Source organism: Platichthys flesus, chromosome 22 (assembly GCF_949316205.1).
Source record: "Platichthys flesus chromosome 22, fPlaFle2.1, whole genome shotgun sequence".
Taxonomy (NCBI): Eukaryota; Metazoa; Chordata; class Actinopteri; order Pleuronectiformes; family Pleuronectidae; genus Platichthys; species Platichthys flesus.
Genome location: NC_084966.1, coordinates 12,438,539 through 12,464,510, shown reverse-complemented (window position 1 = coordinate 12,464,510; position 25,972 = coordinate 12,438,539). Strand labels below are relative to the sequence as shown.

The 25,972-nt window shown below is 40.9% G+C and overlaps 4 protein-coding genes across 4 annotated transcripts in view; 3 read left to right on the top strand and 1 right to left on the bottom strand.

The window, feature by feature from the left end:
* LOC133933470 (histone H4) overlaps nt 1–25,972 on the top strand; it is an 81,381-nt gene that overhangs the window by 52,489 nt on the left and 2,920 nt on the right. The window lies entirely within an intron of this gene.
* Nucleotides 951–5,074, bottom strand: LOC133933444 (zinc finger protein OZF-like). The gene is made up of 2 exons (XM_062380555.1): nt 4,712–5,074; nt 951–2,563 (listed from the first exon to the last, which is right to left on the bottom strand). The coding sequence occupies exons 1-2, from the start codon at nt 5,004–5,006 to the stop codon at nt 1,242–1,244; spliced, it is 1,617 nt and encodes a 538-aa protein (XP_062236539.1). The 5' UTR covers nt 5,007–5,074; the 3' UTR covers nt 951–1,241.
* Nucleotides 17,860–18,234, top strand: LOC133933553 (histone H2B-like). The gene has a single exon (XM_062380687.1). The coding sequence runs from the start codon at nt 17,860–17,862 to the stop codon at nt 18,232–18,234; it is 375 nt and encodes a 124-aa protein (XP_062236671.1).
* LOC133933512 (histone H2A-like) lies at nt 20,887–21,273 on the top strand. The gene has a single exon (XM_062380643.1). The coding sequence runs from the start codon at nt 20,887–20,889 to the stop codon at nt 21,271–21,273; it is 387 nt and encodes a 128-aa protein (XP_062236627.1).

Below are 25,972 nucleotides of genomic sequence, written 5' to 3'. Positions count from 1 at the left end.
GCTTCGTCCAGAGGTTTAGATTCAGCCTCACAATGTGGAGGTTTAGGTTCCTGAGGGCTTTCAGTGAAAGATTTTGCACAAAGTTGATCAGTATTTCTTTTTTTAAATTATCAGTATTTGTCCCAAACATTTTTTAGACTCTAGGGTTCAACTGGAATGTCTGTATTTGTCTCATATCTGTTTTCTGGAGAGATCGTTGGAGAGATCATCTTTTTTAGGAGTATTATTTGATGTCATGTTGTTATTTTATATAAAGTGTTCATTTTCTACCATTTACAGTATTATAAAGCCAGTGAAAGTAAAAAATTCGATTCAGCATTCAAGAAAACATAGAAATAGACACCAAGATCATTCAAATCTAACAAGTACAGTGTTCGGCGTCCATCTTGGATTTTTGAATGGCACGTCAGGCAGATTTGTTAAGTAGACCTTTTGGAACCACCATCCCAAATTTGGTGCTTGTATCACATTTTGCACAAATTTTCTATTAGATGCCCCACTATAAGGTGATAAGTTAGGAAGCATTCAGATTACGGACAGCTCTTATAATGGCGGCCACTGAAATCCTTTAGGTCACTTCTCTCTGAACCTTCCTGTGAGAAATGTATTTTTCTAACCAACGGCCGGCTGTGGCCAAGGGGTATAGCGGTCGTCATGAAGGTCCGGTTTGATCCCCAGTCATCCCCATCTGCATGCCGAAATGTTCTTGGGCAAGATGCATAACCCTCAATTATCCCTCATATAACGACAAAGTGCTCCTAATAGATACACTGTATGAATGTGTGTGTGTGAATGGGTGAAAGTAAAACTGTACTGTAAAGTGCTTTGAGTGATCATCAAGACTAGAAAAGCTCTATATAAATACAAATCCATTTACTATTTACAGCCATGGTCACATGTCCCTTCACATTGTAACCGCCTCTTCGGTCACTGATCAGTAAGCACACTGATTAAAATCAAACATATTTAATCATTTGAACTGGTTAAGAACATACATATACATACTTTGCAAGGAAAACATTTAAAGACAGGTTAAAGGGGATTCAAATTTCTCTATTAATGTGTATAATAATGACCAATTCATATGTACAATATGAGTAGTTGCTGACTAATCTGAATGAAATATTTGTTACAAACGATGCAACTAAATCTTTAAGCACACAGAGCAGGTAAATTCATTCTCTCCTGTTTGACTGGTCATGTGCAGTTAGATTACCCATTAGTCTAAATATTTTACCACGCTAGGAGCAAGTAAATGATTTCTCTCCTGTATGAATCTTCATATGTCCAGTTAAATGACTCTTTTGTCTAAATCTTTTACCACACTCAGAGCAAGTAAATGGCTTCTCTCCTGTATGAATCTTCATATGTCCAGTTAAATGGCTCCTTTGTCTAAATGTTTTGCCACACTCAGAGCAACTAAATGGTTTCTCTCCTGTATGATTTCTCATATGTAAAGTTAGAGAACCAGTGTGGGCAAATATTTTACCACATACAGAGCAACTAAATGGTTTCTCTTCTGTATGAATCTTAATATGTTCAGTTAGACTGCCCTTTGTGCTGAATGTTTTACCACACTCAGAGCAACTAAATGGTTTCTCTCCTGTATGAATCCTCAGATGTAAAGTTAGAGAACCAGTGTGGGCAAATCTTTTACCACACACAGAGCAATTCAATGGTTTCTCTCCTGTATGAATCCTCATATGTAAAGTTAGAGAACCACTGTAGGCAAATCTTTTACCACACACAGAGCAAGTAAATGATTTCTCTCCTGTATGAATCTTCAAATGTTCAGTTAGACTGAACTTTCGGCTAAATGTTTTACCACACTCAGAGCAACTAAATGGTTTCTCTCCTGTATGAATCCTCATATGTGAAGTTAGAGACCCCTTTTGTCTAAATGTTTGACCACACTCAGAGCAACTAAATGCTTTCTCTCCTGTATGAATCCTCATATGTAAAGTTAGATGGCACTTTCTTCTAAATATTTGACCACACTCAAAGCAACTAAATGGTTTCTCTCCTGTATGAATCCTCATATGTACAGTTAGATCCCCCTTTTGTCTAAATGTTTTACCACACTCAGAGCAACTAAATGCTTTCTTAGCAGTTATACATTTCTTATCACTTTGAGGCTGTTTGTTACTTTTTGTATTTAAACAAGACGGAGGTTCCCTGGTCTGCATCCAATCATCTTCACTGTCTACAGTCTTGTCCTCAGTACATTGTTGTAAATTTCCATCAGGACCTGAGATCCTGGCTGGTACTGGTCCTCCACAATTCGCTCTGTTCTCCTCAGTCTGACTCTGATGAAGCTGTGACAACTGAGGTTTCTCTTCATCTTCTTCACTCTTCACAGTGACAGCAGTCAATGTGAACTTGATATCAGCCTGCTCAAGTTGTTGAAGCTGCTCCCCATCCTGATTGGTCCATGGGTCCTCCTGTTCCTCTTTAATGTGGGGGGGCTCTGGGTCCTCCTGGTCCACAAGGTGGCTCCATTGCTGCTGCACAGGGAGAACCTCTTCTTTATTCACCATCAGCTGCTGTACGTCTGCAGGACACACTGAAACACAAATACACACGTTTATAATTTGAGAGTATCCTGAAGTGTTTTAAAAACTTGTGTTGTGTCATTTAATGATGACTGTTATTATTTTTGAATGATCACACTCAGGAAGCAGAGATGTTGAGATGGTTAATAGTTGGTCTTACGACGCAGCTCGATAAATTAGCTGGGTTAAACCAAGTGTTTCCAGGATAAAATGTTTTATATTTTGAGGCCAAATAAACAATCTAAGACACGAGCAGAGCATAGCAAGGGGAGGTTAGTTAGTTGGTTAAGCTGTTTTCAGACGTGACCTGTGGGTTAACCAGAGAATTGTCTCCAGAGTTTCTCCAGGGTTTGTGTTTCACACATGAACAACACAGCAGCAGGTTTTCTGCACAGACTCGTTCACAACAGTAGTGTGGGAGTTTTTTAGACGGAGACCAAACATTACATTACATTACATTTAGCTGACGCTTTTATCCAAAGCGTCTTACGATAAGTGCATTCAAACCCGAGGGTACATACCAAGGATGACAAGAATCAAGAAAGTACAATTTCTTCAAAATAAAGCAAAACTACAAAGTGCTCCGAGTAAGGGTCATTTAAGTGCTACTAAAGTGTTAGTTTCAAAAGTTGTTAGTATATATATATATATATATATATTTTTTTTTTTATTCAAGGTAAAGTCGGAAGACGTATGTTTTTATTTTTCGGTGGAAAATGTATAAACTTTCTGATGTCCGGATGTCAATGGGGAGCTCATTCCACCATTTAGGAGCCAGGACGGCAAACAGTCGTGCTTTTGATGAGTGTTTAGCAGTAAACACTGCAAATCTAAAATGATCACAGCAGCACAACCGTGATGCACGAGTACTTGAAGCTGAAGCATCAAGGGGAGATTTCTAAAGATGGCAGTTGGAACAGAGACAGAACCGCAAGTTTTACTTTTTGTCCTGAAACAAGCGTAAAATATTACGATTATCAACACGTGGAATGGAATAGGAATAGACTGGAATAGTGTTGGGATTTCAAAATCTTAGCTTCTTCGTGTGTCTGTGAGTGAAGAGGAGTATGGAAACAGAACTCTATACAATTTAAAAAAAGGAGGGGACTGGAGCCTTTATAAGGCCTTTCTACAAATTATTAATAATAACCTTTTTCCTCTTAGTGTTTAATATCGATATTAGCTTCAAAACGCTGGTCAGTCTCACACCTGTTTTGATCAAAGTGACATTGTTGTGGTTTAGTTCTTACAGCCGATAGAGCAGGAACACAACATTCGTTACTCAAGGCTAGTTTATGAAACACAACATCGAACTAGGGAGAACAAAATTGATTTGCGGCGACACCCGTCCAATATTTTAACCTATCACATTACACCTACTGTTGTAATTATTATGAACGCTTACCATTATTGTCTACCCCATGCTACCTGATTTAGCCAAGGCTGTGAATGAATGTCGACTATGCCTGTTAAACTTTCATTGCTTCTATATATATACGTGATGGAACCAAACCATTGGTTCGGCTCTTCTCATATTTTGGATAAACAAACACGCTGACAATAGCAGGAATCATCTTAACTGCACAACTCCAGTGACTGAATCAATCCACGTTGTAAACCAGTTTTTGTACTGAAATAAAACCTAGATTCTCCCGTTGCTATCTAGCAACTATGTCTAGCGCTGCTATGACATACAGGGAGCTTAGTGTCCATTGTGTCACAGCAATCATTTGAAATCAAGCATCTAAAAAAAAGGGTCTATTGTTATTAATATGACACAACAGCAATATAGAAATTATACTTATTTTAAAATATGCCAGTATCATAATTACTCCCACAATATGTGTCTGTTTTTCAGGATGAGACGAAGCAGTCTGGAGGACTTTTTACACAAAAGGAGCCAAAACGCATGAACACCCCAGACGTGTGCTGAGCTTTCTTACAGCATCTTGCAGATGATTATCAAGGACATGTGACCACTGGCTGCAGTGAAGAGTCAAAGCTCCTAATCCTTCTATCTACACATTTCATCCATTTAACCAACCAGACATTGTTTTAAACGTATCATTCCCTATAAGGAGTGTTAGTTTGATCAACTCATGTTAGCAGAGCTGATGCTAGCTAACATTAGCCTGTGAGTGGCTCTTCCAGGGACTTACCGACTCTGTGCAGCTGGAGTTTGGGCTTCATCACAGCATCCAGCAGCCTCCTCTGGCGGTAGATCTCCTGCTCTGAGCAATCTAACCGCTCCATTCTGTCTTCATACACCGCCACGGTTTCCTCAAACACTGAGACGATCTCCTCAGCAGCCGCCGTTAGCCGCTCGGTTAGCATCGCTCTCAGCGCCGGGACTTGAGCCGTTTCTCCTCCTTTCTCCACCTGCAGCAGAAAGTCTTCAGCGGCAGCGCTGATCCGCTCATGTACCGACATCAGCAGCAGCTGCACGTCGCACATGTTCCTCCTCTTTGCGCACTTTGAGTCTCGGAGCGAACAAGAATATACAGAGGATGTGACGTCATACATCCGCTGCTCTGAGGACAGATGTATTCCAAACATAGACTGTATATATAGATGGACGGAGGGTCCGTGACGTCACCCATTGGTTTCTGCAGGGTGAGAATGAGGCTAGTAGGTGGCGTTCCCCCGGCGCCATCTTGCCGTAGCTTACTCCTCCTCGTTCCTGGCTAACGAATCAATGGGCAAGAGGAGGAGCGCGAGTGAAGACTGACAGCCAGGCTACATGTAGCCTAGCCAGGAGCTAGGCTACATGCTACCCGACGCTGCTAACAGGTTAGCGCTGTGCTGTAGCTGGTCCGGCTGGTCTAGAGGTAAGTAACCTTGAAACTACAACAACAACACAACCTATGCTTTATCTATCATCATAATCATATGCTTACATGCCTCAAGTGGTTTTTAATATGTAATTGTTATAAAAATTACCGTTAATTTAACTCATCTAATGAAATGATTGAAGCAAGTTAACTATAGAGTTGTGTGTTTGGTTGTGACTTGATTTTAATTTTAATAAGTTAATATCAATACACTACATGTGTAAGCTGCATGTGATAGTAACTATTTTTCACAAATTATTTAGCCTTTTATGGAATTTTAGAGTGAATTGGACAGATTAGATATGATTATAATCTCCACACACCAGTGTTGTAAACAGTTCTCATTAATTATATCATTATTTTTCCACAGAGGGAAGTGGAGAGACTTGTATTAGAAAAATTAATTAAACATGGCTGACAAACTATTTTGTATTTAGATAGTAAGCATTTGAAGCCTTGACAAGAGACCTTTATGACTTGAGCTGTTTTATGGTCGGAACTGTTGGTGTTGAAATACGGTGAGACCTTTTGTGACTTAATTACACATCAATGGAAATAGTGTATGTCTTCTTATCACCTAAGTGAATCAGCTGCTAATGTTTAGATGCCTCTCCTTCACCCACCATGGAACCTGTCTGGATTGGTTCAGAGGGACAGCCCTCAGTCCTTCTATATGAGACCTGTGTTTTTGACTGTTCTGCATCCTCACTCTGAGACCCTTGTGGTTTCCCTGTGTTGATCCTTTCAGCAGAAAGCCCCTTATTAAATACACGTAGATAACTTTGTTGTTTCCAGCCTCTTGTATCTCCAGATTTCCATCACAGCAGTCAGTGAGACAGCGCTGCAGTGACGTGTTGCTGTGTACAGCTTTAGGAGTGTGACCATTGGTGCACAGAGTTAAATGTTAATATTCAGGCAGGTTAGCTGTGTTTTTCAGTCATGGCTACTGTGGATGAGTTTCTGAGTGCTCCGTCAGAGGAGTTATTAGACCGCTGTTCGTGGGATCAATTAATTAAAATTGCTGATAATTTCAAGATGGATATCGGGGATAAACGTTTAAAGGAGAATGTCAGGAGGATCCTCGTGATAATCTGGGGCAAATTTTAGTTATTGACACAAAATTCCAGGATGTGACTCATGGGGAAATTAAACGAATGGAGCTGGAAGTTCGCCGACTGAGTTTATCTCATGTTGAGGGCCAGGTCCCGGTTTCTCCTGCGCTGTCACGCTCTTTCGATGTGACCAGTTGTCTGCGTCTACTTTGAAGTATCCTGAAATGATCGATTCCTCATTGAAAATGTTTGACTTTACTTTGAAAAATTTAAAAATGTGTAAATGTTTGAATTTACTTTGAAAATTCTCCAAGTATATTCAGTAACAATCTTTGATATTCAGTATGTAGTTAGTCAGTGAGGTCTTGAACACAGGCATCTCAGTCTCTCTCTGAACTTATTGATGTGACGACCCGTTCCACCCTCACCTGGACACTAGGTGTCCCTGTTCTTTCTTCCCCAGAACTGTAGGGGGAGTGGAAATCAGCGACAATCAGAGCACATCTCGGCCAGGTGTGCTCTTCCCTTTAAAAGACTGGCCAGATTCGTCTCGCGCGCTTTCTCTCTCGCTCTTCCTACGGCAAGAGGTTGACTCTCCCGGACGCCGGGAGAGTCAACCTCAACCTCTGTTTTGTTTTTGGAGACTTTGGTTGTTGCTTATAATTTATTCTGTTAAATAAATATCCTGAAATAGTAACAGTTCACCCGTGTCGTCTCCCTCATTGTCACAGTTGTGAGCCGGGCTGTGACATTCATCTTTACAGATTTACTTCTATTTCAAACACTCACTTCACATTTCATTAGGGGCTACTTAATACTAACATATTATAGGCATAGAAATGGCCCTGCTGAGAAATCAAAGGAATCTTAGACATAATAGCAATCAATGACACTGTGACATTAAAGCAAACCGACAACAAGATAGAATAACCTGACTAATTGAACCAAATTGATTTTTTATTCGTTTGAAGGAGTTCCCATTTACTTAAATTGTACTGGATTCGGCTACAATGCTTTTTACCCCTGAAACTCCAAATGGGATTTACATTTGACTGTTTTTATTCCAGAAAACTACAAAATGTATTTATATTTTTATTTTCTAAGTATTGTAACTGCATTTACACAAGCTTAAATGATACACAAAGGTAACCTTAAAAACGACGTCTTTATGCAAAATATTATTAGGCTGTGTCACCGATCAAGAGGAGGATGTGGTCGAGTACCAACGTGGCGGACGGGACAAGATTCCTCAAGCTAAAATTCAATAATCAGGTCCAATCACTGCCGTACTCAGCCAGATTCAATACTGCGCTGGGTGCGGAATACTTTAGAGTAATTCACGACAAGCAAATAAGAGTTTGTAGGATGTGTATACAGCCGGGACATATACTAAGGGAATGCCCTTAACAATACTAAATGCAGCCTGTGTTTACAGTTTTTCTCCATTGCTTTGGCTCATTTCACGAAACAGAAATGACATTCTCAAAACAACACGTGCAAACCTCCAAACAACTGGGCACTTGTTCACAACAGATTGGAATATCTCATTCCTCATCCTTGCAATGACCAGTTCAATTTCCAACAGCTTGCACAAATTTCAAATGATTTAGCACACCTTTGCAACGGTTAGGTACAATTGCCTTCAGTTAGCCCAATTACCAATTGAACATATATTGCTGGTCAAAACTGACTGTCGCTTCTCAGTCAAGTGGTTGTTCTCTGCAGAACATGTTGGCATAATGTCCTTCTGTACATCATCACCTGCACAATAGTTAACTCCACTGTCAAAATCGTACAGGCACATAATACCATGAAAAACCTCATGGTATATACTGTAATAAGGATCTCTTTGATCATCGGCTTAATTTTCAGGTGCAACTAGAACTTTAGTAATTGTTAGGATTTCAATATTTTACCTATATTCTCTGTCTGACTCAACTCTAAATGAATAAAGATAGAAGCAGTTTGAGCCAGATATAATGTTTTCTATACAAATGATTAATAAATAACCTTTTCCTTCCTAGTGTGTAATCTTGAAATTAGAATGTGTGAGCGTCACAGTTCTGTTTCGTTGTTTTGGTTAAATTGTTTTGAATGTCTGTACAAACAGAATATTGTTTTGATATAGCAAGATCACAATAATGTCTTCTCCAATTGTCAACACCATTGGCCCACATGCCATCAGCTGTGTCAAGGCCTTGGGAGTGGCTCCTTGTCACTTCCGTAGTCCAATATCAAGAGGATGGCCTACGCCTGCGCACTTTCGAGGAGGAAGAACCAAGATCTACTGTAATGAAATAGACAGGCGCCGGCTGTTTGATGCGTTCTGATGGGTCTCGTGTTCTGATGCGACTTGTTGGATGCCCATTGCTTTGCTGATTGATACCTTTCATTGCTTTCTAAATAAATACTTGATTGAACAAACGGAGTTCGGCTCATCTTGTCATATTTAGGATAAACCAACACGGCTGACAATTTGGTGACCCCGACGTGATCCTAAGAAAATTTTTTTGACAGACCTGATCCTGAGAAGGAATCTTTTGACCAGAAAGACCGCAGACCTCGAGGTCTAGGCTGCTCCGATCGATCCTCCGCATTCTCACAAGAGCTCTAAATCACAAGGTAGGCAGAAACCTGTTAAAGCAAATTCTGTATTAGTTAGATAATCATTGTTATAGGTGTGAGAGTGCGGTGGAGAGATCGGTGGTAAGAGATAAATAAGTTCTGTGTTTTTTGAGATGCAATGAAATGAGATAAAGAAATGAAATGAGATAAAGAAATGAAATGAGATAAAGACATGAAATGAAATGGGATAAAGAAATGAAATGAGATAGAGACATAAAATGAAATGAGATAAAGACATGAAATGAAATGGGATAAAGAAATGAAATGAGATAGAGACATAAAATGAAATGAGATAAAGAAATGAGAGGAAGGGGAAATGAGATAAAGAAACCAAGAGAAGGATTTGAGGTTTTTCAGCTTGGCGCAAAAGATTTCCAAATTTGACGATTCAAACAATTGTTTGCAAATACAACAAACTGCAACCTGAGTTAGTCAGGGGGTTTTGGAGGAAGCGGTTTTGCCTGCACCGGCGAGTGAGGGACAAAACTGCCAAATACCCTGTTGTTGAATCGGGTCCTAATAGATAGAAGATTCAGTGACGACGATTGCAGTGGGATCTGGAGACGGAGTGGTGTTCCGACGGGGACAGGTGCTTAACGGGCCAGATACCCTGTTGAATCGATCCTGAAGCAATGATAATAAGGGTCTGCGAAAATATTGTGTACTGGGAAGTCAGCGCTGTTATGACGAGACCAGACGCTTCACTGCAACCAGTCACAAAGCTTTGGAGCGGCCCTTGAATTCAGAATATAACGGCTGTGAAAATATTGTAGTTCTGACCGCGGCATCAGTTTCGACGGATCTGAAGCTTAACAACCCAGAGTGCAACTTTGAATCAAGTGCCTAAGATTAGTTAACGGGACTCAGGTAATAATATGATAACTCTGCACCTAGCACCTGTGCTGACGAGGCAGGAGCTTGACTGACAGACTTTACCATTATTCTGAGTCTAGCCTAAAATGGGGTAAGACGCCAAGCTGCTATTAATATTATTGTGAGCTCACCTGAATTGTACATTTTTTGTAAAATCTATGGTGATTCAGCACAGTGGCTGATCACCGTAGGAAGCTGTCTGCTGTTTTGTTTTTGTCTCCGTGGAGCTGCTGTTGCTGCAGTAGCCACGGTAAAGCTTCCATATGTACATGGATATATGAAATGTCCGTTTTGGCTTATGTGGTTTATTATTCATAACACAAAGACCTGAGAGGATTTATTCTGGCTTAGTTTTGTAAAAGTTATTGTGTTGTGTCTTTCACGTTTAGAAATCAGAGCTTATTTGAGATTTTCAGACAGTGACTGAAGATGTAAAAGCAGGGGAACACTGTAAATAAAAACCTGTTTAAATCGTTGCAATCACTATTAGCTCTGTGTAAAACGCATTGATCATTGAATTAGTTTTCAAGGATGTTTTTGTGACCTAGAGACGCATTTGTTGCTTGAATCAGGCCCAAATTATAAAGCACATAGACATTAATATTCTGTTGGTGAACAGAAAAGTTTGTTTGTGTTTTGTTCCCTTCTCTCAGGAGAGGTGTCGTAGTTAAATATAAAGTTTTAGGAGGTCGATGTGGGAATATCACTAAGATTCCTATTTTTTGCTTCGTGTAAATGAACTAGTTTGAATTAAAGAGTTTATTCTCAGGGCATTTATTTATTATCAATCACTGGCTTAAAGAGCTTATTCTGAGGGGAAATTAACATACCTGATATCAGATTTAACTTTTTGCTTTTGTTATAAACAAAATAGCGACTAGAAATTCAAACTAAATCGGGAGAAAATAGGGGGAATAATCTTTCAATTTATTTTTAGGCTGCCTGGAATCACAAAAAATACTAAATCTAGGTTGAATTAAAAAGTATGTCTATGAAAACGAGAGAGAAGGAGACGAAAAAGAGTCAAGGTCACACTGCTGACTGAGACACAGAAAAAACTGACTGAGCGAAAACTGAAAGACAGGAAAACAACTTTTTCCTAGAAAAAATAGGAAAATAGACTAGAGGCTATATGCCTGCCATCTGATGTATGTTGTATGTATGATCGGGAGGCGTAAACTTGTAAAGAACTTGCCAAAGGAAGTAAAAGAATGTTGACTGAAGGTTTGAGAGATTAATTTATGACGAGAAAGATAAAGCTATGGTTAGGAATAAGATTAAGATTAAGATCCATTTATTCATCCCAAACACATGCACAGACATGCAGAGGCACATTTATGCAGGTAGGGAAATTTAATCTCTCCTTTTTACCCATCTGGTGCAGGACACACAGAGCAGTGAGCGACCATGTACGGCGCTCGGGGAGCAGATGTTGGGGGAGTAAGGTGCCTTGCTCAGGGGCACTAGACAGGGTAGGGAGACTCTTGGATTTTTGGACAGATCAATCCAGGTTCGTCTTTTGTTGTCTCTCCGTGGAGTCGAACCAGAGACGAACCAGAGACCTTCTCTGCCCATAGTCCAAGTTTCTGCCACTAGACCACCGCCTCTCCCTAGAAAGATCTATAGGAGTGAGATGTTTCAATTCAGTAATATCTTGCTGTGAGATGAATAATAGAATGTAAAACTTGAGGGGTAAAGAAAGTAGGGGAAGAGATGTGGGATAGAAAGATTTTGTACGTGCACAACTGTAGGAATGGGAGGGAGATAAGAGAGTTTGGGAGTCGGAAAGCCATATGGGGAAGGCCAAACGCTTTGCAGCTTGCAACTGGCTTTGACCACATAAGGAGGCTTGGTTGTTTGTTTTTATGTTGGGTTGTTTGTTTTTTACTATTGCTTCATTCAGAAGTAATAAATTCCAAACTTAATTGTTAAAATAATACTTATTAAGGCACAAATTTGTGTTTTCAGATTTTTCAAATATATCCAATCCACTAGAGGAAAGGAGAAAAGGTTTAGAGCTGAAGTCATTCATGTGCTTGCGATGAACCAAATCAGTCATGAGGATGAGAAATTCAACCTAAACTTTCAACTTAATTCTGTGCTGCCTGAAATTATCAAAATACTAAAATTTAGACCTTTTGAATGAATACTTTTGCCATTTTGGCCTCTATACCAACTGGTTGCTGACAAAGGGTATTACACCTGGGGAAAACTAAAGATATTAAAGCTCAGGTTACAACTGGTTTGACATCATTGGATTTGCTTGTTTAATTGTATAATAAATTAGGTTTTATTTAGTATTTATTAAGTTTGTTTTGTTTTATTTTTGTCTTTGTTATTGTTTTTAATGTTAATTTTAATTAAATTTTAGTTTTAGTTTTAATTTGGATTTAGATTTAGATTTAGATTTAGATTTTGAATTAGAATTTTGAGTCTGATTCTGATTTTAACTTTTTACAGAGAGAGACACACACCCCAGATATACCACCACGACCAACACCCACCAACCAAAATACACACACATTCATCGACATGTCACAGCGCTACAAAAACATTGAGTGGCTGAAGTAGAGGATCTGGTTTATTCTGAGTCTGTCCCTTCTGCTTGGAATACTGATAAGCGTGCTGTTGTGGAGGTATTATTATAAACAGGCTAAAGAAAAATAAATAATAACCTGTCAAAAACAGTGCGTTTTATCCTGAAAGATGGCCGCCGCCCCTGTCCAGACCCCCACCACCCTGCTGCAGCTTCTCTCTCAGCTGGAAGACGCAGCCTGGACGGACGAACGTCAAATCCAGACTCTACGAGAGATAAGTATCGACCTTCAGTCACGTGCTGATATTGCCCTTGAACAGTTGCACCAGTGCAGAGCTTCTTTCGCAGAGAACGAGGAGAGTAGAGACCAACTGAGACGGGATGTGATGAACAGCAAACGCCAGCCCAACCAAACTCAGGACGCAGCAGAAAGCCACAGGAGAGAGAGCATGGAGCTGCAACGCAACCTCAGTGAGGTCAGCAAAGAGCGGGACACTCTCAGCCAATCAAACACCCAACTGAGAGAAAGTTTGAGAAATTGCAGAGACAGAAAGACTCAGTATGAAGCGACAGTGTGAGGAGGAGGTGGCTGAGCTAAGCAACAACCTCAGAGAAGTGGAAAAATCACGACTGGAAGTTCGGAGAGAACTCCAAGAGCTGCAGACTCGTCGGTCAGGGGAAGAGCCCCTTAATCAGATGGCTGCCGTATTAGGATTACATTTGGAAATAGCAGGCGCAGTAGTGCAGGCTAGGAACATCGAAAGAGACAATCAAACCATAGGTTACAACGATAATCGATGCCATCGGTGCGGCCAATCTGACCATTGGATCCGAGATTGCCCTAATATGGGACAAAGACGATCAACACCTAACCCTAACCTTAACCCCTACAGAGGGCAAGGCCCCCATCGCGGAGGACCCCCAGGACGAGGCCGAGGAAGAGGCATGCCCCCCGCACCCACACCAGATGCCATCTGCCGCCGGGGAACACGGCAACGGCTATGACCAATGAAGTTGCCCAGTGTCCACAGAAGGTCACCTTCGAATCAAAACCCATCAACATGGCCCACATAAGTCTGAGGCCCTCTCCCAAGAAGAGATCAAACTCAGAGAAGATCTCCAATCCAAACTAGCCCAGACATTTCTCAAACAGGCCCCTGGACCCACACATATCAGTAGGAAACGGACTCAGAAGAACATAGAAATACTCTGGTGGCATCAACACATGACAACTCTGGCAGAGAACTTAGTACACAAATATGATACATGCAATTCACACAACACTTAAAAGACCATACAAATGCCCATGGACCGTTTCCCTGTTTCTGATGCGCCATTCAAAGCGCTGACCACCAAGTACAGGGCAATTTAGAATAGGAGTTTGATTCACCCTCAATGTAACTATTGTAAGACTCTTGAGACCTAAAATAAATATGTTTCGCCGCTTAAAGAGGAATAAAGCTGAATCCAACTCAAGGATCAGAGGTCTAAAACACTTTAACTCATAACGTGTTTCATCTTAAATGAAAAGCACAAACCATAATACAAGCACTTTGTTTACACTTTATTGAATGCCATATCTATAATTATATTTCAATTTTATTGCAACACTTTAAACTCTTAATTTCAGGGAAGAAGGTTTTTAGTTTTTGGTTTCACCAATTATCTTAACATCCAATGCTCTTAATTTGAAAGGTGTTGTTAAGCTCTACTTATGTTTTTATTATTTTATCATGAAAGAAAAGTGTGTCAGAGTGAGTTTTATTTAATCTGTTTCAGCTGTCGACTCTGAAACGGTTTGTTGAATCTCATTTCTAACACATTTTTCCTGTGTATGTGATTCCTGTGTTACCACAGGGCAATTTGAAGTCAAAGCTTCTGAATTATCATGTATAGAAGCAGTCAGATGATTTTTGGAGAATGGTTTGAACACAAATACTCAAACGCTGTCATATCTGCTGCTTATTGAAATTTAGCTTGTTGATCATTTAATATTTCATGAAATGCCAAAGATTTTTGTCACTCTTCTGCCACTTTTTGAATCTTTATTTTTTAATGTCCACTTATTAGGCTACTACTCCTCAAAATCTTAAAGAAATTGTTGACCTCAAAAGAAGGGTCTACTTGTATGTCTTGTTTTGATTGCTTGTTTATTTTCCTTTGCAAATATAAGTTTATATAATCAACTTTAAACTCAGTTACGCACTGCAGCATATTAATCACTTTTCTGTTTGTTTCCTTTCAATCTATGGGATCTGGGCTCCATGTCTCCACAACCCACTCCCATCCGGTGACAGCTGCACCTCTTGCAACCTGACAAACGGAAAGTATTAATTCCACAAAAGGATCTCAACAAGGCTAAAATCCAAGATCATTGACTCTTAAACTGATGTCCGAACAGCACTGGATGGGATGGTGGTTAGGGGTACATGGATGACCCCAGTAAGTTCTTCACACAATGAAAATGTTGTGAAAAGAGGGATTGTTAGGAATTTAAATTCTATATGGTATTTGGGTCTGACTGAAACTTTTTGCAACTAAAGGGGGGGGGGGGAAGCATGATCAGTTTGAACCATATATAAGGCCTTTATTCAAATGATTTATAAATAACCCTTGCTGCATATTGTTAATAATGAATCTTATAATTGTTAAACCATTATTCCCTTAGAGTCATTCACAAATATATTTCAAGCAGCTGTCTGATAAAGTTCTGGAGGACGGACAGAGTGACTTTGTTGACATTGTTTTGTCTCGTTGTTTTGGTTTCAAGGACCCTAATGTTTACATCAACAGGACATTGTTTGAATATAGCAGGAACATCATATTCCTTTCTCCAATGGCCCACATGGCATCAGCTGTGTCAAGGCCTTTCATGAAGTGAACATTTTGCTTAGCAACTATCAGAGTAGTAGTAGCGTCACAGAGAGCGGCTTCTTGTCACTTCCTGGATTTCTGTGCCAAGAGGCGTGGACATGCCTGTGCACCAACAAGGGAGAACCAAATTGATTTGCGGTGACTCCCCTTCAATCTTTCATAACCAATCATATTAAATCTACTGTTATAACTATATCAAACCCCTTTTGTTCGGGGCCATTATTAACTACCTATTGCTAACTTAATTAGCCTAGGTTGTGATAATTGTCCATAGCTATGTTGTTAAACTTTTATTGCATCTCAATAAATATTTAAATTGGACCAGTCCGGCTCTTCTCTTATTTAGGATAAACCAACACGCCTGGTGAACTGTTATATATATATACACATATATGTGTGTATATATACTGTAGTAATACCAGGCAGCCAACAGATGGAGCTGCTCTCCAGATATGTCAACTGGAACAACGTCCACTACCAGTTGAACTCTCCTACATGTCCTGTCAGATGCTTTGTTTTCCAGTAGCTCAGCTTCTCCTGTTTTATTGCAGATTCTGATCTGTTCTGAGCTTTGAAAATGAGCTCTGTAGCTGCATCAACTTGATCAGTTGAACACTAAGTTAAATATCAGAGTGTAATTAAAAAGGACCAGGGACAGAGCTGTTTGATTAGGTGCTGCACCTCACCAGTTTGTTGTTTTGAATGGATGTTGAGGCGTAGGTGAAAATGAGTCACCCCCTGTAACAGCATCACTATAAAATATCTATAACAACAATCTGACCACAAATTAAGGAAGTGAAGTGGACATTACTCATTCTATCTTTCAGTCAAGCACGTGGGGAGAGTGGTGAGACAAGAAAAAAGAAATGTTGGCCAAGTTAAATAAATTCATCATGTTACTTACATTATCTGACTTGTATTTTAATTCAAATAGGTTAACAAACAGACATTAACATGAATACACAGACACACAGACACTCACACACATATCCACACGCACACATAAATATTCACATATCTTCATTTGCTGCTATGAAGAACACACGAGTGGTCCTCTACGTGCACACCACAGCGTCCGTTAGACACTGACGTTCCCTCGTACCTCAGGAGTTTGGTAAGGGCCTTACACTGAAGCCTTCTTGACCCTGACTGACTGACCTATTGACCTACTCACTGGTTAATGGACACACTGTTGCAATACACTCTCAAATAAAACACAGCACTTGATTGGTTGTGCAATGAGAAGTTACCAGAGAGAAACTTTGTAGTATACCTGTGTCCACTGTTCTTCAACAAAGTCCCTTACCAGATTGTTCATGGTAACGCTCCTCACGTATCACTGTGTTGCTCTGAGCGAGTAAGTGGGCCCCCGGGGCCTGTGTGTGTGTGTGTGCTGTCTGGGATTGCAGTGCCTGCACTTTGAAAGACAGCGTGTTATTATGAAAGTCTATCAGAGTGATGTTGGCGACTTTTAACCGGCTGAAATCTCCCTGTACTCTATTAAACAGGTCGTGACGTTGAAGCTAATTGGACTATACTATTCAGAGGCAGCAGGCAGGACCACGTTTCTATAGAATTTGTCTAATTTAATAAATTACAAATAATGACGATTATAATAAACACGTGCCAAATTTATCACAATCATCTTTTTCCCTTCTTTTCTTTGGCAGGGCGGTTCCCCAGTGGCCAGCTACACCTGTAGATGTTCCACGCACAAAGGAGACGATACCGGTTCTGCTGATGGGTTGATGCTCTTCTACGGCACACAACAAACCTTCTTGCTCCTGCACGTTTGGATGTTCTATCCTGGAGGAGCTAGATTATCTCTGCTACCTGAAAGGACTTCAGGCACCGCCTCATGCTACAGGTAGTGACACGGACACTAGCAGAGCACGAAACTTCAGAAGATTCAGTCGGGAAGGATGAGGAGAGAGCAAATGTCAATGGCCAGCACGTATAAAACTGTTCCCTTTCTGTTGTGGTCTTGCTTTTGCCTCTTTATTGCACTTATTGTCACTTTCATTTGCACCAAAACCGGTGAAATTCATTCACAATCACTTGGGCTTCCTAAATGGACAGGTCGATGAACCTGAAGTTGAACTGACTGTGTGTTTCACTGTAACCATTAGACCAAAAGTCACCAAAAGTCACCGTGTCAGGGCTACATATTTCCCACATATTCTATCATTTAGAGCTGTGCATTTATCAGGTTGCTTTGGTTTAGATTGTTTTTAATGATACTTATGTGATACTAACATAAATCCTAATAAGTTTCAGGGACATCTTAAAGTTCTCAACACCCCAAATGTTCCAGATGAGCTGAACAGTTCAACCTCTGTCGGCAGCAGAATAATGGACTCACGAACATGGAGACACTCCCCCGTGCTGTTACACTGGCACTCCACATTCAGCCAATGACAGAGAGGGAACGGCACACAATGATTTACATGTGATATGTTCAAATACAGCCTGGCCAGCAACGTCTGTATTCATTTGAACGAAAAAATCTCGTGACAATGCCTGAAGTAGCGAAGCCCGCGCCCAAGAAGGGCTCCAAGAAAGCGGTGGCGAAGGCCCCCGGTAGGGGCGGAAAGAAGAGGAGAAAGTCCAGGAAGGAGAGCTACGCCATCTACGTGTACAAGGTGCTGAAGCAGGTCCACCCCGACACTGGGATCTCCTCCAAGGCCATGGGCATCATGAACTCCTTCGTGAGCGACATCTTCGAGCGCATCGCCGGTGAGGCCTCTCGTCTGGCTCATTACAACAAGCGCTCCACCATCACCTCCAGGGAGATTCAGACCGCCGTCCGCCTGCTGCTGCCCGGGGAGCTGGCTAAACACGCCGTGTCTGAGGGCACCAAGGCCGTGACCAAGTACACCAGCTCCAAGTAAACCACTCTGCGGAGACCTCAAACCAACGGCTCTTTTAAGAGCCACACACTTTTTCTATGGAGACAAACTGTCCTGACTCTAATGACATGTCCATCAATATTTAAACAGCCACTTTTAACTAATAATGGAGCATGGTTTAATCAAATTGAAAAGGATTATCATGATGAATACATTCTTAACATCCTGCATAGTCACTCCAACTTAAAAATATGAATTTTTAAATCTAATAGTGGTTTCTATCAGTGATCCGCGATATTTATGAGGAGGTGTTCTACCCCCTGGTGGTTAGAATGGTATGTATATATATATATATATCAGGCTATCTTCCATAGCTAGATGTAAATCATTTTGGGTGTTGGAATGCAAAATGGTCAGAGGAATAAATTCTTCAAAGTTGTTTACAGTATTATTAAGCTTGACAAATATACCTTGTTTGTTGACTACTCTGAGAATAGATAATATACAGAATATGTTAATATGCTAATCTTTCAGTAAGCATCATTGGATACTGAACAGTTTGAAAAGCACCTCATGTATGTGTGAAAGTGTTGTTGATTTCAAACTGTCATTCTGCTGGATTCTGTTTTACTAAATTCATCTGGTCTCATATGCAGATATGGACCTTAGGAAAAATGGTCATGGTTTTGTGGTTGCATCCTTAACCTGCTTTTTTCATCCCCCGCCACCTGTAGCTGTCCGTCCACAACGATGAGTTATCGCAGTGAGCATGGGAATTACAAAAATAAAGTATTTTTGAATGGTTTAAATTACCTGTTTACATGCTACGATTTACCCACAGCAAACTATACAAACACTCTCACATACTGCACATTTGTGTGGATTCTGAATACACAGTATGTCTGTTGACACTAAGGCCTATATTAGTAATATGAATGTCTTATTGCCTATTCAAGTCGGAGAAGACTAAGAGTAACGTATGGACAGGTTGACAGGGATCTCTCACTCACGAGACAAATAGTTTTCAAAAACATTTGTCATGTTTTAATTATTATTTTACTTACATAAACAGATATCCTATTGTTAATGTGAATAACCAAAGATGGTATTTTCTAAATCAGACAGCAGAGACATTGCAAATTCCAGCAAGGCTATACATACTCATCCATACAAATAAATGATACAACCTGTTGAATTTTTGTATTAAACGAGAGAAATGTGCCTCAATATTAATTTGACCATTCCTTCAAGACTCAAGATTTTTATTATCAAATGCAAAACAATAACATTAAGCAGTCACTGGCTATCTTCTAGCAATGTTCAGTAATTACAACCCCCCCCCCCAAAAAAAATGTTAGAAAAAATAACATAGAATATCTAAATTTAAAATAGATAATATATATATATAGCTGAAGAGAAAATCAAACAAGAAGTGAATATTTAGTCAAATTGACTATTTCAACATGGATATGAAATGAAGTCCTAATTATAGAATGACTCTCCAGCATCCACAGCATTTATTTCATTGCATCTCTAACGATGGTTCCATTTAACAGGTGAAGTGAAAGCAGCGATATTAATTAATATTAGATTAAAAGCAGGCCAGGTCTTACTTTGCATAATTTTCTATGTGTATTCTTTGCAGAGCTAATAATGTAACAAATATGTGTCACTGTGAACTATTTATGTAGTATTATGAAATAGTAACCGTTTGCTGTTAGTTAATGTTATAAAACTATACTGCAGTTAAATGTTTAAACTTGTGTAAATGCTCCTTGTGCTGTACTATGTTTACTTTACAGAAAGTGGTTTATTTAATGCTTTAATGGTATTGATATTTACTTTAATCTCTGCAGTCAATTATTTAGTGTATTATATGTATTAACAGTCTTGCACAAGCAGGGCAACAAAGGTCTTTTGTCTTGAGTACAGTGAAGTGGCTCTTAAAAGAGCCGTTGTTATGGTCAGTGGAGCAGCAGCAGTTTAAGCTCTCTCTCCGCGGATGCGGCGGGCCAGCTGGATGTCCTTGGGCATGATGGTAACCCTCTTGGCGTGGATGGCGCACAGGTTGGTGTCCTCAAACAGGCCGACCAGGTAGGCCTCGCTGGCCTCCTGCAGAGCCATGACAGCGGAGCTCTGGAAGCGCAGGTCGGTCTTGAAGTCCTGAGCGATTTCTCTCACCAGGCGCTGGAAGGGCAGCTTGCGGATCAGCAGCTCCGTCGATTTCTGGTAGCGACGGATCTCTCTCAGAGCCACGGTACCGGGCCTGTAACGGTGAGGCTTCTTCACGCCGCCGGTGGCCGGGGCGCTCTTACGCGCAGCCTTGGTGGCCAGCTGCTTCCTGGGGGCTTTGCCTCCGGTGGATTTACGGGCGGTCTGCTTGGTTCTTGCCATTTTGTTGCTTTTCTCTGCGATCGGGGGAAAGAGTGAAGCTGTAGAGAGACACTCTGCTTTTAAACTGCGGAGCCAGCCGGGAAATGGTGACGCTGCTTCAGATCGGTGATAGGCTCCTCCTCGGGGACTGTCTGCTTGTTCGACAAAAGGGTCGGCCGTCCCCCGCTGCTCAGCTAGAGGCTTCTATTCTGGTTGGTCCGGCATGAACCGTCCCGCTCGATCCGCGTATATATAGGGGAGTGTTCGACCTTTTCACCGCAGTTTCTTTTGACGTGTGTTAGGTAACAATCTACATCCATAATGTCAGGCAGAGGCAAAACCGGCGGAAAGGCCAGAGCGAAGGCAAAGACTCGCTCTTCCCGCGCTGGGCTCCAGTTCCCCGTCGGTCGTGTTCACAGACTGCTGCGTAAAGGCAACTACGCACATCGCGTTGGTGCCGGCGCCCCCGTCTACCTGGCGGCTGTGCTGGAGTACCTCACCGCTGAGATCCTGGAGCTGGCTGGAAACGCCGCCCGCGACAACAAGAAGAGCCGTATCATCCCCCGCCACCTGCAGCTGGCCGTCCGCAACGACGAGGAGCTCAACAAACTCCTGGGCGGAGTGACCATCGCTCAGGGCGGCGTGCTGCCCAACATCCAGGCTGTTCTTCTGCCCAAGAAGACCGAGAAGGCCCCCAAGTCCAAGTAAAGTAAAGCAAAGCTGCTGGAAACCAACGACACAAAGGCTCTTTTAAGAGCCACACACTCACCTCTAAAGAACAAAACTCCTCATATCACCCATCGATTTAAAACACACGCACAAGTCATTTTTAGATTATATTAGATTCAACTTTAATCTCATTGCACAGTAGAAGTGCTTATATATAACCAGAAGTGCAATAAAGGCAGTAAAAGTGCAGAGTAATGTGCAAATTTAAAAAAACGGAAAATGTGAAGTAAAATTTGTAAATACATAAGATATGTACAGTAATAAATATATATTTAATAGAGCAGTATTAAGAGGTATTTATTATACAAGAACGATGAATATACTATGAGCAAGATCAATATATATGAATATGAATACACCATTGGTGGGATTATACAGTAGTAAAAAAAGTAGCAGTCTAGTGCAAATGTTTAATGGTTGGAGGACGGTGGGCGGCAGTCCAAGCCAGGGTGGAGGAGGGAAGTATAGTCACTGGAGGAGCTGTGTGTGGTGCGGGGCAGCTGCTTTTACTGTGGTGCAGAGTTGAGCAGGGTGACAGCCACAGGGATGAAGCTGTTCCTGGACCTGGTGGTCCGGGAACGGAGGACCCTGTAGTGTCTCCCAGAAGGGAGGAGGGCAAGCAGTCTGTGGCTGGGGTGTGAGCTGCCCTTGACAATGCTGCTAGCCCTCGCAGACATCTCTTGCTCTGGACAGCCTCAATGGTGGGGAGTGAGGAACCAGTGATGTGTTGGGCAGTTTTCACCACCCTCTGCAGGCCACTAGCATTCAATATGTATTCATTGGTATGGTTCATTCTGTGTCAGATGTTTGTGTCATCTGGTGAGGAAACCATCACTCATATGGAAGTTTAAATATAAAAGATACACACTTCAAATTTCAGTACGTCTAAGGTTCATGGATCCATGGCATACATCTCTCATGATGGACGGTATGAATGCAAAAACAACACACACTGTCTTCCTAATGAAATAGAAACTAGTGTGGGTAGAACAGATTTAATGCAATTTTCACCCTCTTTACATTTGTCATTATGCAAATCTAGGGTGAGAAGTAAAGAGAGCTATTGGTTAAACATCTTACAAACTATCATAAGATAGTAATGTAGTCATAAACAATAACTCTGGTACCTTTGCTTAAGCTGTAAAATCAGCTTTTAAAAGTTAGGTGCTGTGTGTCCGGTCACATGTGGGATTATAGACGTGTTTCACATGAGACAGGTTTTCATTCAAAACATTGACCAGGTCCTCTGTTGTATTAAAGTGCCCCAGTACACATGACAGTTATCCAGCATTCACAACACCAGGACCATTGAAGTGGAGCAGCTAAATGGAACTCAGCCATCATTATTATTTTTGTATACATTTTCTCCTGTGATTCTTCTGGTGTGACAGTGCATGGAGCTCTGTCACCATCTGAATGGTTTGGATTCCTCAATAAACGTGATGAGCACTGAAGTTTACTCTTTTTCCCCAGAGGAGCAGGACTCTGGATCAGTTCAACCAAGACCTCCACTTGTTTGCTGAGCTTTCGACGACTTCTCAGAGTCTTCTTCAGTGAACTCAAATAGCTGTGGCCTCATCAGGTGAGCTAAGGTTGTAATGTTGGTCTTGAGATAGTATATTTTAATTATAAGCTGAAACATTTACTTGGTGTTTAAATCACAAAGCTGAGAAAAACATCACCTGGAAAAACTCTCTACTCCCTGTTAGTAAATGTAACTTTGTGACTTTCCCTCTGTTGGTGTTGCAGTGTCTGATGACAGTTCATCAATACTTTAGTTTAATGGCAGCCACTGATCAAGTTGATGCAGCTACAGAGCTCATTTCTATGACTCAAACAAGTAGCTGCAATAAAGCAGGAGAAGCTGAGCTACTGGAAAACAAAGCTTCGGAACAGAACATGGAGAAGAGTTCTTCTGGTAGTGGACTTTACTCAGGTTCACATCATTTGGAGAGCAGCTCCATCTGTTGGCTGCCTGAGGTTACTACAGCACAGTATGGTTACATGATGTGAGGCTGGAAATGTCATTTTTCTAAGCAGCTGTCACTTTTCTATTTAGCAAGGAAAGAAACGAGTTAAATCGATAAATATAACAACTAAGGCAGACTCTTTAAAAAGTATGGTATATAAAGTAATGGCGATATCGCTGAACATCCCTAGGCAACGTCTATGTCGCCAGGATCTGAAACAGACATGGAATTAATGGAAAAAGTAACACCAATAAGGAAAAGACAGAACACAGAGAGGCAAAGGAGGATGAATAAGAAAAGTAAGAGTAATAATAAAGATTGAAAACAAGAATACGAATAATGCTAACACTAATTTCATTAAATACCAGGGGGCTGAAAAACAAAATACATCAGATATATAGGATGAGTAATTATAACATATGTTTACAAGGAACACAGTGATTTGAAATCCAAATGAGAGAAGTGCAGAATGAATAGATGGGAGATGTGTATACAAACAATGGCGATGGGAACATGAGGGGAGCTGCTATATTAAGAAAAGGAGGAGTGAGAGTGATTGTGAAATATTTGTTTTATTATTGTTATTATTGATAATTATATGTAATATATATATTACCTAACACTGTTCAAATCAATTCAAAGATCATATCCTTAGATAATTTGATCCTATGATGCTGTCATGTCACATAGATAATTGGCTCCTTTGATACCATAGGCTATTTGATTATTTGACTTACTTATAAAGGAGCAACAGGTACAATTGACTAAATATGAAAGAACAGCACGTAAGATTGACTTACATATAAAAGAGATGAAATAACCTATTACCATCAGGGTAATTATAAGAAATATGTGTTTATTATTGTTATTGTTATTATTTATATAATATATATATATATATATATATATATATATATATATATATATATATATATATATATATATATATTGGAATTTATGTCGATATTTAGTGCTTTTTTCTAATACTAGACCCAGATAAGTGGGTCTAGTATCTAGTATCAACAATAATATATTTATATATATATATATTATCATTGAGTACTAGTTTATGTCAAAGAACTAGTTGAACAAATTACCAATTTATTGAAAAAATCAACCAAACAATCACAATATAAAACAGTATAACATAATACAAACACAATAAATGATGTATTCTCATAAAATAACTGTCCTTTCAATGTGTGTGTATATATTCAGTTCCCAGTGTAGTGTGTGCTTGAAGATTCACTGGTTCCGTTCTGGTCCGGGTCTTTATGTCTCTAAACTCAGTACTACCTGTCTACCTGACGGGCAGTACTGGGGTCTGATGTCTTCTGGATAAACGATCAGGTTCAATCTGGATCATACAGTTGGCCACACTGCATCCACGGTCTGGGTTCTGCTCGCCATCTCAGCATTCAGAATTACAGGATTGAGATTCTTCTGGTGTTCATAAAAAAACAAAAAATCTACACAAAGTGCAGAATAATCAGTGTCTGTTTCCTAATTATATTTCTAATGTTTAAAAAGTATGGTATATGAAGTAATGATGATATTGCTGAACATCATGTTACATGATGCATGTGTGTAGGTAGGAGTAGGCTACTCCTTCACAGAGTTTAAAGCCATGTTTTATAATATTTGATGTTTTGATATTTACTAACTTCTTAATCTGAACATTGTAAGATGACATCTAATATTGCTCAATCTATCTAGACTCCCTGTAGTTAAGAACTCTGTCTCTACATATTTATGGACAGTGGTGATGAATGATGAGGAAACAGCTCTTTGTGGAAAGACGTGTGTGGCTCTTAAAAGAGCCTTTTACCAGGATGGACATGTTTCACAGTGAGGACAGATCACTTCTTCTTGGCTGCTGTCTTCTTCGCTTTGGGTTTGGCGACCTTCTTCGCGGGGGACTTCTTGGCAGCAGGCGCCTTTTTCACCACCTTCTTGGGGCTCTTCGCCACCTTCTTGGGAGTCTTCGCCACTTTCTTGGGGCTCTTCGCCATTTTCTTGGGGCTCTTGGTGGGCTTCTTGGCCGCTGCTGGTTTAGCCACCTTCTTCGGGGACTTTTTAGCGGCTGCTGGCTTCATGGCTCCCGCCGACTTGGGCTTTTTAGCCACTGCGGGTTTCTTGGCGGCGGGCTTCTTGGCTTTGGGAGCGGCCTTCTTCACTGCCTCTTTCTTGCTCATCTTGAACGAGCCGGTGGCCCCGGTTCCCTTGGTCTGGACCAGGGTCCCGCTGACAACCAGCTTCTTGATGGTGGTGTTGACGCGGGAATTGTTCTTCTCCACATCGTAGCCTCCGGCAGCCAGAGCCTTCTTGAGGGCGGACACGGACGCGCCACTGCGCTCCTTGGACGCGGACACGGCCTTCACGATGAGCTCACTGACGCTGGGGCCGGCGGTCTTCGGTTTCACGACCTTCTTCTTGGCCGCTTTAACCTTGGCGGCGGCTGGTGCTGGAGCTGGAGCGGCTTCTGCCATCTTTCTCTTTGCGTTTAGATCAACGACGAACTAACGGAGTGAGTTACAGGACTGATGAAGAGTCCTGATCGGGAGGCGGTACTTGAACACACCATGAGAACCGTGGAGACTCAATCGAGCCGTGGCTCCCGTGTACAGTGTGAACGCACAGACACTTGTGTTTTCTCTTCACTGATAAACGAGTAAAAACTCAGTGGGTGAGCGGTGCTGGAGGCTGAC

Bases quoted from the DNA above. Each gene is read 5' to 3' on its own strand.
- LOC133933444 (XM_062380555.1), bottom strand. From the start codon at position 5,006: ATGTGCGACGTGCAGCTGCTGCTGATGTCGGTACATGAGCGGATCAGC. The intron at 2,564-4,711 runs GTAAGTCCCTGG...TTTGTGTTTCAG, and splicing joins ACTCCAGCTGCACAGAGTCG to TGTGTCCTGCAGACGTACAG.
- LOC133933553 (XM_062380687.1), top strand. From the start codon at position 17,860: ATGCCTGAAGTAGCGAAGCCCGCGCCCAAGAAGGGCTCCAAGAAAGCG.
- LOC133933512 (XM_062380643.1), top strand. From the start codon at position 20,887: ATGTCAGGCAGAGGCAAAACCGGCGGAAAGGCCAGAGCGAAGGCAAAG.